The 12,380-nt window shown below is 41.3% G+C and overlaps 2 protein-coding genes across 5 annotated transcripts in view; one reads left to right on the forward strand and one right to left on the reverse strand.

The window, feature by feature from the left end:
* The window catches only part of LOC147040780 (TBC1 domain family member 20), a 36,598-nt gene extending 30,087 nt beyond the window's left edge, over positions 1 to 6,511 (reverse strand). For 3 of the 4 annotated variants that reach the window (XR_015062851.1, XR_015062850.1, XR_015062852.1), the window contains exons 1-9: positions 6,026 to 6,509; positions 5,644 to 5,698; positions 5,426 to 5,556; positions 5,278 to 5,358; positions 5,019 to 5,205; positions 4,524 to 4,625; positions 4,301 to 4,442; positions 4,030 to 4,214; positions 3,751 to 3,857 (exon numbers count right to left, since the gene is read on the reverse strand). Coding sequence is in view for 1 of the 4 variants with exons in the window: in XM_085900171.1 (XP_085756297.1) it covers positions 3,156 to 3,334; positions 3,751 to 3,857; positions 4,030 to 4,214; positions 4,301 to 4,442; positions 4,524 to 4,625; positions 5,019 to 5,205; positions 5,278 to 5,358; positions 5,426 to 5,556; positions 5,644 to 5,698; positions 6,026 to 6,080 (1,224 nt within the window). In the remaining 3 variants the exon portion in view is untranslated. Of the gene's footprint in view, positions 1 to 1,388; positions 3,335 to 3,750; positions 3,858 to 4,029; positions 4,215 to 4,300; positions 4,443 to 4,523; positions 4,626 to 5,018; positions 5,206 to 5,277; positions 5,359 to 5,425; positions 5,557 to 5,643; positions 5,699 to 6,025 lie in introns of those variants that run through there. The other variant, XM_085900171.1, reaches the window with a different exon arrangement.
* A 41-nt stretch (positions 6,512 to 6,552) lies between these two features.
* On the forward strand, positions 6,553 to 11,842 carry dgat1a (diacylglycerol O-acyltransferase 1a). Its single transcript, XM_085900168.1, has 17 exons — positions 6,553 to 7,146; positions 7,691 to 7,778; positions 8,466 to 8,506; positions 8,586 to 8,671; positions 8,928 to 8,980; positions 9,106 to 9,211; positions 9,275 to 9,403; positions 9,487 to 9,561; positions 9,628 to 9,731; positions 9,799 to 9,837; positions 9,906 to 9,947; positions 10,009 to 10,053; positions 10,126 to 10,238; positions 10,318 to 10,383; positions 10,442 to 10,529; positions 10,604 to 10,666; positions 10,816 to 11,842. Exons 1-17 carry the CDS (start codon positions 6,890 to 6,892, stop codon positions 10,954 to 10,956), a joined length of 1,536 nt encoding a protein of 511 aa, XP_085756294.1. The 5' UTR covers positions 6,553 to 6,889; the 3' UTR covers positions 10,957 to 11,842.
* The last annotated feature ends 538 nt before the right edge of the window (positions 11,843 to 12,380 follow it).

The following is a 12,380-nucleotide window of genomic DNA, read 5'->3' on the forward strand; positions in this document are numbered from 1 at the left end:
TGTTAATGTCTCCAATGGAGCTTTGGTGCTTTTTATCAGCTTCTATTCTTTCATTTGGGTGATGCAATGGAGAAACTATTTCTTCTAGAAAAACAATACAATAATGCTAGTAAATTCCTATTTAGACTTCAGGCGGGAAGAAGCGGAGAGGCATCATCAGTATGCAGGGTTGCAGGGCACACGTGTTGCCTGCGAAGCACTTTGCGACATGTTCTCTGATCCATGACAGAGTGAAGGGCTGAGTTGGGGGAGGGTGACTTGTAAGACATGAGGGCTTGGGCGCAGAATGGATTTTACAGACACAGTCATTTCACTCCAACAGCTTTTGTACAAAATCTTGCTACCTTTTAGTCATTTAAATTATTTTTGCACAAATCCTACTAAATCCCCACACCAAATGGAGACGGAAGATTTTTTTATTTTTTACACAGGACTGTCAAGCTCATGGGTGAGTAAAGCAGAGTAAAGGTGCTCTTATTAATGACACAGTTTGTTGCCCGAGTTTGTAAACGGACTGTATTTATTTAGCAGACACCGTTTGGTGTCCAAAAGCGCACAACCATTCACACAAATCACCAAAGGGAGGGTGCTACCAGATTCACTGGGAGAAAACGACAAGCCTTATTTTCACTGAAGGACACTCCGAATTGATCATCAGTTTTGACGATTAAACCCACAACCATCTAGTTGGGACTCGACGACACTACCACTGAGCCACAATGCCCGATGTCACTTCCTCCCAAAAAACACAGAGAGTATGTAAACAGGCAGAACCCTGGAGCAGCTGTCATCCCTGGCGAGTGCCGTGCGCTACAAGCACACGTGCATGGCACTTTCCACACACCTCTACTTGCACACATTCAACACAAACACATGCTTGTAGATTTGGAATGTAACCTGAGTTGGCCTTTTAGGGCACCAACAAGTAGTGACTAATGTTGCAAGAAGAGTGTGCGTGTGCATGTGTCCCTTGCCAGGGGTGCACAACCCCCACACAAATCTATGACCTCCATTCTCAGTGGATGCCTTTTGACAACATCTGAATTTACGCATCATTTAATTGCAAAGGCAAAGCACCACAGACGCAAACTTGCTACGAGTATTGTTTTTAGCATTAGCGTTCAGTCCACACTGAAAGTATTATTGATTTGTTCTGACAGGGGCCGACGAAATTGTAAGCATAGTAACACTTTTTATAAAATCCATATAATTTTCTCTGTACATATTTGACTGAATTATTGAGAGTAATATAACTGCAATCCTTTCTGTAGAACTATGAAATCAATGTTGGGCATTTTATATATTGCATTTTGTACAGAATTGGAGAACAATGTTTTTCGTAAGTTACCTTAAAAAAATGGACCAAACAGAGACCAGAAAACAAAAAATACCATCAATCATTGTTTATTCACCGCTTTACACGAAGGCACTGGTGCGTTTTCCACAGAGTACTAAAAACATAAGAATTCTTTGGAGTAATTGAATAAACGCTGCGGTAATAAATATTTTTTTAAATAGTTTTTTTTGTTGCTATCCTTTCAATAAACACTTATTTAAAGCACGTTGGCATAATAAATATTCCGTACACGCCTTCTCGTTTGATAGCGGGGGCAAGTTTGTCCAAATTTTCAAATACCTTTTGTGCGCCATTATTTTCTAATTTGGTTTCATTTTCACTTTTATTGACCCCAGTGCATCTTAATGGCGCCCTACAACAAAAAGTCAGGCTGTGCGAATTAAAACGATATGTCTGTGCAAAAAAGCACTGACACAAACATAAAAGAAAAATCCAAACTGGCCTGCAAGGCACTGACTTATCGAGCGCCTAATTAAAGTAATTGACAATAAAAGTCTCTATAAGCTTTCTATTGCAGAAAGGCGGCCAACTAACAAACTAGCTAATGGAGTGACACACTGACGGGGACTGATAATTCCTCAAGCTTAGCAACGCTGTAGGAGGTCATGTCTTGATTTGTTTTGAGCGACAGCAATAGTTTGAGAGGCACATTGGCGACACCTACAGGAGTACTTTTTGTTTTTGGATCACAGTTTTAACTTTAGCAATTTGACTACTAGTAGCATCTTCTTGATTATTTCTGCCAGTCGGCAATCGTTTGTAAGGCAGGTTACCGATACAGAAAAGATTTAAGTGAAACTACGAGGAGCTAAGTGCTACGTTTTCTGCATGTTGTTTTTGCCAGTTTGGGGGATTGGGACACAATCTATTTGTTTTGACAGACTGCAACAGTGTAGAACAGCCCGTCTTCAGAGCATCCAACTGGCACGTGTTCATTATGGGGCGCAAAAAAAAACAAAAAAAATCAATCAATCAATCAATAAGTCCTCCACAAAAAACGGGTATACACGTTATTAGAGTCACTATTTCAACTGAGCGGAGGGCCAAGCCGAGGCAGGCCAAGGCGAACGTGGGCTAACAGATGCGGCTGGCCCAAGCTTGCAAAAGCTGATGAATATTTCAAAGCTGAAGACGTCGGTACACGGTGCAGACATTGCTGGGGAAATCGCTACATTGCTAACACACACACATGTATTATTAATATAAAATTTTTGGATGTAGTAAACGATAATATTCTTGAATGTTCCTCCAAGAGACTACTTTTTCAGATGAATAAATTCATTTTTTAAAATTTGTTCTCATTGCATGTTATAAATAATCACAATAGTTTTGCTAGTCTATGATTAGGATTAAGTAAAAGTTCTGATTGGGCACAACCCTGCTTAATATTTCAATGTGAGAGCTTCATGTATTTATTTAGTAGGTTTGTGGGGGGGTGCAGCTCAACAGTTTGAAAATATAATAACCTACAAATATACAAACGTTTTGAGAAAAAGTTCTATTATTATGCTCGAGTACACTGCAACAATTAATTGTGCATCCCCCATTTCTCATTTGCACTCTTAATCCACATTGAGAAGCTTTCAGTTCTTAAATATTATTTGGCCTCAGGTTATTTGCCCCTTAGGGCACTTTTTGGTTTCAGAGACTCCCGCAAGTGCACTAACATAAAAAAAGATATATATGGATCACACACATACACACAGTAATGACCAACCGTGGGACTTTAAACCATGGAGCTACTTCCGCCTCAGAAAACAGGGTTTGAGTCCTTGGCGTGAAGCTAAGAAGAAGCCCATCAGAAAAGCTGTAACAACGCGTCAGGCGACCACTCCATGGCCGTCTGGGCCACGGCAAAAATGGCCGCCCCGAGTGTGGCTGACAGCCCCCAGACCGCCATTTTCACCATCCTGCTCCCCTTCCCCCACCGCTGGCCTCCATCCTGGGGCAAAGCTACGTCCAGGGCCGAGTGGCGAGCTGCGGCGAGCACAGAACAAGGGTGAAGAGGAGGAGGAGGATGATGCGGAGGGGGAGGGGTTTCATGCTGCATTTTGTTTTTGGGGAGGAGGATTTTGAGGGATATTACAACACCAGGAATAGACACAGAAAAGTAATAATTGATTTTTTTTTCAGTTGCTCTCATTATGAACAATACCGAGTTAGACTCCATCCATGACTGTGACTTGAAATGGAACAAAAATTTGCATAAGCATTTTTAGGATCTTACCTGTTAGTATGTGTATGTACGTTCAGTGATGATGACACTACTATACCGTTTGACTTAAGGTGTTACATTCTACTGTATTTGTTAACTTTTTCAGTGGCCTTCTCGCTGATTAAATTAGATGAGGACCACCATTACATGGAAAGCTTTAGTATATTGCCATCATTACCTTGTCTGGAAGTGGCGGCACGAGCCTTGGTGAGACGCTGGAGAACCGAGTCCGGTCTCTGGTGGAATGTTGATTGCTGAAAGGCCTTGAAGGTGCTTATGGACAAGCTGGAAAAGAACAAGAAATGCGTGAGTCTCGGAAAGCGTCATGCAGTGCATTGGACTTCCTGTTGTCATGGCTCTCATACTACTGTACCTCTGAAGATGGAAAATTCCTTTCTCAATTTCAATGGGATCTCTGCGTGAAATGTTATGGTAGTTAGCAGGCGGTGCTTCTAACCTTTTACTCGATTGTAGCGCAGCTCGTTTAGCCAGCACAGCTGGAGGGTATCGGTTGAACAGGTTTTGGGACTGGCTGATCAGAAGTTCGTACGGGAGGTCTTGGGGGATACGCGAGAGGAGGTGGTGCACCATGGCCATGTCGCATTCCGTCTGCTTCACCTCCTGCTCTCTGTATAGCACAATCTGGTAGAAAGAAGGATCACATTCTGAATTCATTAAACTTTTTCATTATTTCCTCAGAGGAAGCCAGGGGCTAAAGTTTTTCTTACAGTAGCAGCGAGGTAGATTGGCATAATGGGATGCGAGGCCAAGAAGAAGTCATACAGTCTCAGCGTATGTTTGAACTCGGACAGGACGTGTCCGTACCAAGTGATTAGCCAGGATAGGGCAAAGATGGTTCCCACCTCCGCTCTAAAGAACATCAAAATAAAGACGATTTTGAAAAAGTATTTCATTGAATCACCCTTTCCAAAAAAATTGATGAACTTGTACCTGATCAAGAAGTCATGCAGTTCTTTGTCAACTTCTTCCAATAAAGGCATCAGGTAGTTTAAAATATGCTTTGTGCTGTCCATTGTCGGATCCATAAAGTCCCTGCAAAGAAAAATACATGTCAAAAGGGGAACCTCAGCTCATGAACAAGTAAACCTTAATTAGCCCAAAGTTATATAGATATGAAGTATGACACAAGAGTCAAAATGCCTTAATTTCCTTTTCACCTCCAACCTAACCCCTGCTAAAGGGCCTCCAAGCCTTAGGAATTGCTGCCATCTACATGTCATAGCAGCACAATACCAATATTTTAAGAGATAATAAAGTTGCAATATTACAAAAAAATAGATTGTACTTTACAAAAATAAAGTACTGGACCACCACATATCACTTATTTGCAGTTTTTTTTTTTTATATATATTTGTTTCTGTTTTAGCAATATATAACCTTATATAATGCATATTTATTACATCACAAAATAATACTGTGTGCTACCTGAGATGATATTTGGATAAAGTATGCAGCATGGCAATGGCCATACGCTCGCCAACAACAAGCAGCAGCGTAACGGCCACGTCGTGGTAGCCTTGATAGTAGTTGAGCTGCGTGTTGCACCTCAGAACCTCCAGGATGATATCAACAAGCTGCTCCTGGAGTATAGCTCGCTCCGCAGACGGCATACCTGCAAGAGAAGACGAGCGACATAAGCGTCAAATTCTACAGTACCGTTGTGAACACAGTAAAGAAGAATGACCTTTTGGAAAGCGCTTCATGGATCTCCGGACATCCAGGACCACTTGGTTGTAGTCCTTGTGGTTCTCTCGTCCATCTTTTCCTGCAACATATCCTGTATTACACATCATATTTCTTTCAAAAGTACCACACTTAAATTTGACACTAACCAGGCTTATGTGGAAGATCATATACGTTGACGTTGAGCAGTTTGGGCCACACTTTTCTACGAAGTTCATTTGAAAGCAGCCCTCCCTGACTGGCCGCAGCCCTCCTCAGGGTCTCGATGTCCACCGGATCACTGTGGAATTAAGGGCACATATTGTTCCTTGAGTGGGCAAGTAAATCACTTCATTGGCCCAAAAATTACAACACTATAACATTCTACCTGTTTAACGCCAAGTGGATCTCAGTCAACTTCTGCTTCTTCCCACAGTTCACTTCTGTAACACATTGACATACAAAAGGTGTTAGCAAAGTTGGTCCATGAATGATTTCCTCAATGAAAGGTGTACTTGGATGCAAAAAATTGTAATCTTCAAAATCAATTTGGTGATAAAAAAAAGAAGAAAATTACCCATTTGTTGGTATGCCATACTGCCACGCAGGCAACATTTACAAGCGCGAATTTACAATGGCAAGGTAAAATTCAAGAGTAACCACGAAGTCAAACGTTAGTAGTTAAAAATAGAAGAATTGTGTCCAGTTTGTATCTTTATTTTTTTGCCTGTATCTTTATTTTTTGCCTGCTAACAGTTGCGCGACTTTACCTTTCGTGACAGGTACATTCGTCCCGTTTGGTGTGTTTCTCTTGAGCTTTTTCATTACTTTTTAAAATCTTCTTGGCAAAAAAAACCCGATTCTACGTTGTGTCGTGGGTAATACGCGGATTTAAGCGTTTAATAACAAACATTTAGCGCGTGGTCGACCTCAACTTCAAATGTGTCTTCCTGGGAGACGTTCACATTACACAGCTGCGCTAACAATTGGTCAAATTGAGCCTGTGACTAAAATCTCAAAGGCAATTGGCTGGTTGGAAACTCGTGACATGTCAAGCGAACTATTTTGTAGTTCTCCGAGGAAATAAGTGACAGTTTTGATTTTTGGTAACTTTAAAAAAAAAAATACACCTCCTGTAATTTTCAAGTAAAAGAATGTTATTTTGAGAACGGCACCGATTTTTTAGGGCATTTATCCAACAAACACTTTACTGGCTGTTTATCTGGGCCACATTTTCTTAACTTTACTGACATCTAGCGGTGATATTTATAAAAGCATACAAATGCAACGCAAAGTCAAATATCTTGCAGAGTCGCCGAATTAGCGCCCTTTGTGGTTTCAGAGTAAATATGAGAATGCCGATGAGTAAATCCGAGTGAGCTGTGATAGAAGCGGACGTCACCAGGGAGACATGCTCTGTGGAGTGGGGAGGTGGATACGTGAGATCTGGCAACCCATTTGCTAATTGCACCAATATCTTGATAGCGTCGATATGAAAGACCGCCTACAGACTTGCAATCGGACTCAACCTCTGCGCTTGTAACCGCGTCACGCGTGTCCTGCGGGGCCCACTGACAAGCAAAGGACATCGGCGGGCCGACATGTCCTGTCAGATGAACACTGCATGAGACGTAATGAGTGATCGACCTGAGATGAGAGGGCCCGGAACCCGTCAGAGGAGAACCACAATTACTGGCAGCGTCAAGCAGCAAGCCAATGGGGGCAAGTTGCACAGCGGCGAGAAACCACCACCGTGTCCCGGTAAGAAGACGGACGAGTCGGCAAGGCGCCTTAATAGCAATGGAAAAGCAGTAAGAGATCCGGGCCAACAGCCCGCTGATAAACACAACAAGCCGGAGAGTCCAGTGGACGAAATTAACGAGAGACTCAGGTAACTAAGGACAATCGGATATTCTTGTACTAGATTGCCACATAATGCAGTACCCAACTAGTAAAGTGCGAATTTTCCCACGGGACTGACATCTCTTTCACTTTGCTATACATACTGTGTAGCAGCAACATCTGTATTTTGTAAATCTGCAAATCAAAAGGAGTTGAGGAAAATCCTGATGTACCCAAATGTAGCAGGGACAGGTGCGGAATCGCCAGGGAGTGCTTAAAACCAAAACCTCAGGTGACGTTTTGTGGCAAGTTCAAAATGAATCCACAATTGCTCAGTATATAACAACGCAATTGTTGCATCTATGATTAAGAAACACACAAGCAGATCCTACTGTTGCATTTTGAAATATGCATTGCTGACTCATTAATCATACCAAAAAAAATGACATGGAATTCTCAACGGGCAAGTACAAACGTGGACAGTTGTTGCAAAATAACATTTGTTCCAAATATTATTTGGCAATATTATTTGTCACATTGAATTTCAACATTTACCCCAGTGATGATTTATTTTATTATTTTTTCCTATTCAGCTGCCATGTCCGACAGGAGTCTCTTCTGAGCTCCGCCAGCGGCTTCAGTAACTACAGAGGAATCCTTAACTGGTGTGTCGTCATGCTGGTGAGTATAGCTGTCAAGTGAATTCATGTGCTGCAGGCTCAAATGGTTGCCATCATACAAGTATATAAATAAGTTAACCATTAAAATGGTAAATTAAAAAAACAAAGCAAAACTACTCTACAATCAAAGTCTCCTGATAACGATCTACACTACAGTGCACGACTTTTGTAAACAGTCACTTTGTCCTTACTTTACCTTACCCCCCCCCCCCCCCCCCCCCCCCCCCGCCTGACAGGCACCTATAATATCTGTGATCCGAAAATAAAACACCCGCTGTCTATAAATAGGCAGTTCAATTATTAAATGTTTTGTAAGACTGGTCTAAACTTAGATTTTTTTTTTTTTTATCAAACTGCAGAAAGAAGATTTCAGGCACTCAGACTTTTATTTGTAGCTTTACTCCATTCAGTCACTTGCCCTCTTGAGGCTTGCAGTCCTTGCTAAAGGTTACTAAAACACAAGTCAGACAGCACGTTGAGTAAGAGCAACAGTTGCATCGCAGCGTGATGAACAAACCTCAGACCTTATTCATCAGAAACAAGGGCCGCCATAAATGTTTATCAGATATGTTGTCAAGAGGGCACACCTTGACCTCCTTATTGAGCAAGACAACAATAAACACCTGCCCCTCAGTTGACTGTGATTACGTGAAAATGAACTATAAAAATGTATTTTGGCTTCTCCCAGGTGCTGAGTAATGCCCGTCTCTTCCTGGAGAATATAATAAAGTGAAGTACTATTCAATGATACATTTTTTCCCCACATTTGTTGACAATGAAACTGAGTTCAAGCCGTTGTCTTCCTCAGGTATGGCATCCTGGTAGACCCCATACAAGTGGTGTCGCTATTCTTGAAAGACCCCTACAGCTGGCCAGCCGCTTGCCTCATCATCGGTATGACAATTTATCATTTAATTCATGTGTTTGTATTTTATATATATATTTTTTTATTCTAAACCGTTTCAATTTTTCATTTTATTTTCTATCAGCAGTTTCTTATTAATTCGGTCTATCTCATTTGAAACTGCCGTCTGTCCATACAGCTGTTTTGAACAAGCGCTTGTCCTAGTTATAAAGTCAAGTATTCCTGCCAAAGTTCACACTTGATGTTGTTTCTTTCTCGCTCTGCTTTGCTGTGCTGCTTTTCTAGCATCCAACGTGTTCATTTTGGCAGCTTTGTATACAGAGAGACGTTTGGCTGTGGTGAGATCCTGCTCTACTTTTTAATACACTCTGATTATTACTGTTATTATATTTGAGGTATTGATTGTATCTATTATTTTTTAATTTTCAAAATATATATATATATATTTTTTTTTTTCTTCTAGGGAACGGTGTCAGAAACAACTGGCTTGATTCTTCACATCTTTAATTTGACATCACTGCTGATTTTTCCCTCCGTGACGGTTCTCACTGTCACCTCCGTTACCCCCGGTAGGTAAACGCTCGAGTCTCTCTGTCATCTTTATATCAAGTGTCAGTATCTGTGTTTGTCAGTGGGCGGTATTCTCTCCTTGGGTATCTACACGGTGCTGCTCCTCAAGCTGTACTCCTACCAGGACACCAACAGGTGGTGCCGGGAGATCAGACAAGCCAAAGCCAAAAGGTTGACTCGCTCCTACTCGTGTGAGTGTCGTTTAACTTTACAGGTCAGCTCAGTGAGCGGCACTTTTTACGCGCTGTGGTATTTGAAGCCGACTGATTTCCAGGTCCGTCTGTGGCTCAGTTCAATGGCTCAGCGGTGCACACCAATGTCTCCTACCCTGGGAATCTCACGCACAGAGGTGACACCAATTGTTTTGGTGACTTTGAAATACTGGCTTAGTCATCTCACGCTGGTTTGTCCACAGACATGTACTACTTTGTGTTTGCGCCGACGCTCTGCTACCAGCTCAACTTCCCACGCTCGCCCCGGATACGTAAACGCTTCCTCCTGAGACGGCTCTTTGAAATGGTGATGTTTGAAATAATGGAATCGGCTAATGGGCCGTTTGAAACGTGTGGTTTGCTTCTCCTTGCAGCTGTTCTTTATGCAGCTGCTGGTGGGGTTAATACAGCAGGTGATGGTTCTGCCGCCAATAACAAATGTTAGTTCGATAAAATAACGTGATTTGTTTTTGTTTCCCAGTGGATGGTTCCGACCATACAGAACTCCATGAAGCCGTTCCAGGTGAGATGTCAAACACAACAATTTGTGTTGTGTGACTGACGATTGTTTGTGTGTCACACAGGAAATGGACTTTTCCAGAATGGTGGAGCGACTTCTCAAGTTGGCGGTGAGGGTCTTAAAAACTACACTGCTTCTTATTGTCTCCTTCCTAATCTTTCTCTATTCTCTGTTTCCTCAGGTTCCCAACCATCTGATCTGGTTGATCTTTTTCTATTGGTTCTTCCACTCATCCATGAATTTTGTGGCTGAGCTGCTCCAGTTTGGGGACAGAGAGTTCTACAGGGACTGGTGGTAAGTACGAAGATCTTACAGTATATTCCATCTTTAAAAGGTACTGTACATGCTGTAGACACAAATGTCATTCATGCAGGAACTCTGAGAGCGTCACCTACTTCTGGGCTAACTGGAACATCCCGGTTCACAAGTGGTGCCTGAGGTGAGCGGAGGCATCTTTAGGAACACCTGGCAATGATCTAACTTTGTCGATTTTGTAGACATTTCTACAAGCCAATGCTGAAGAGAGGCGTCAACAAGCTGGTGGCCCAAAGTGCCGTTTTTATGCTGTCTGCGTTCTTCCACGAAGTAATTGCTATAAACCTTCCCAGATTTTATTTTCAGTTTTCTCATTAACTCTTGGATTTGGTTGTGTTCCTCAGTATTTGGTGAGCATCCCTCTGAAGATGTTTCGACTTTGGGCCTTTATGGGCATGATGGCTCAGGTGAGGCCAAATGGCAAACATTACTAGACGTAATTTGCTCAAATGCAATTGTGGAGGTTTACTAGTTATGTTAGCTTTTATGACAAGGGGCTGTTGTTTTGGTTGGCAACAAACCAATGTGCCTTCTTCACCCCTTTTCTTCTTGCCAGGTTCCCCTGGCCTGGTTCGTGGGTCGCTTCCTGAATGGCATCTACGGCAACGCAGCCGTGTGGATGTCACTCATCATCGGCCAACCGGTGGCCGTGCTGATGTACGTGCACGACTACTACGTCACACACCACGGCACATAGCGTGGACCAACTCGGGTTTGTCAATCAATGGCCAAAGATGGGAAACATGTGGACTGAAGGGGTAAAACCTAATAAGCAAAACAAACATTTTCTCAACTACAAACAATGCAAGCTTGCAAGTAAACTACGTGGAATAATACACGGCTTTTGTGTCTGTTATGTTGCCTTAGTAGTTTTCACTTCTGTAATACTGTGCCATCATTTATATTGACTATTTTGGGGGGTTGTTGTAATGATTTTCTGCAGAGGTTGAGCAACCAGGAAATGCTTTAGCACTTTACAGAGATGCATGCACTCGACTTGTTTTTGCCATCTGCTTTACGCAATAAACCAGTGTTTCCCGACCTTTATTGTAACAAAGAAAAAAAATTACATATAAAAACTATGCACTGGCAAAGATGAAGAAACATATTTGCAATGAATAAATATTGTCTGTCCAACTCATTCACTGCCAAAACTCAATTGCTATGGATATTTGACTTTTGAATTAATTTGAAGTGTTATCAAATCATTTGTCACAATGGTTGGGAGTCACTGAACTGAAACAGTTTGAAGTTGTTTTTTGTCTAGATGAGATGGAGGCGTATTTTAATCCTAAACATTTCAGGGAAATAAAACATGTCCGTGGGAAATAATGCAGTAAGGCCGGCATTTACTTGTAAGGAAGGAAGTGCCTGCTTGTTTTTAACGTTTAAAAGAGGGCAAAACATTTGTACCTTTGCTGCACCAATAGAGCTTTAAAAACTAACCATTGTAATGTGTATCTCAGAGAGTATGCACAAAAAGATGTAGATTGGTTAAACTGCCTTTTAAAACACATCTGTATTGCGTATCTAGACAAATAATATATGCCAATTGAATGTTTTGTGTGTTCAATCCAAATAAAAAATGTTTTGGTAATGCAAATGCGTGTCTGTCTCATTTTAATAATTTTACAACCACTTAAGGTCTTGTGCGCTTTAGATAATCATTGAATGAATGGTTGAACTCATTTTGAACACACCTTCCTCTCATTTTTGTCCAGCGCTTTGGAATTACGTCATTATTCATTGTTTAAACGTTCAAACTCAAACTGTCAAGGTGATGCTTCACAAATAGACCAAATCCGGATTTGGCACAAAAATAAGTGAATTCAGTTTTGCATGAAAAGAAAGCATTAAAATTAAATATTTGCTTTTACACTTGTTACCTTTTAAAAACGTTGTACTGTGAATTTTGAGGATTAAAATACATTGCACAAAGTAAGCATAGTTAATTGCTTTCATACATAAGAGAAAAATGTAATACATGTTTTTTTTTATCAAATGAACACAGAAAAAACACAAACAGTTTTCTATACATTTACCTGGGTTTATATTTTGAACGTGTAAGCTTTCATTTTAAAGCATTTTTCCTTGTTTATTTCTTTTGTACAACAATGTACA

This window comes from Syngnathus leptorhynchus, chromosome 20 (genome assembly GCF_054491065.1).
Source record: "Syngnathus leptorhynchus isolate UIUO chromosome 20, UIUO_Slep, whole genome shotgun sequence".
NCBI classification, from domain to species: domain Eukaryota; kingdom Metazoa; phylum Chordata; class Actinopteri; order Syngnathiformes; family Syngnathidae; genus Syngnathus; species Syngnathus leptorhynchus.

Bases quoted from the DNA above. Each gene is read 5' to 3' on its own strand.
- dgat1a (XM_085900168.1), top strand. From the start codon at position 6,890: ATGAGTGATCGACCTGAGATGAGAGGGCCCGGAACCCGTCAGAGGAGA. The intron at 8,981-9,105 runs GTGAGATCCTGC...TTTTTCTTCTAG, and splicing joins CAGAGAGACGTTTGGCTGTG to GGAACGGTGTCAGAAACAAC. The intron at 9,562-9,627 runs GTGACACCAATT...GTTTGTCCACAG, and splicing joins TGGGAATCTCACGCACAGAG to ACATGTACTACTTTGTGTTT.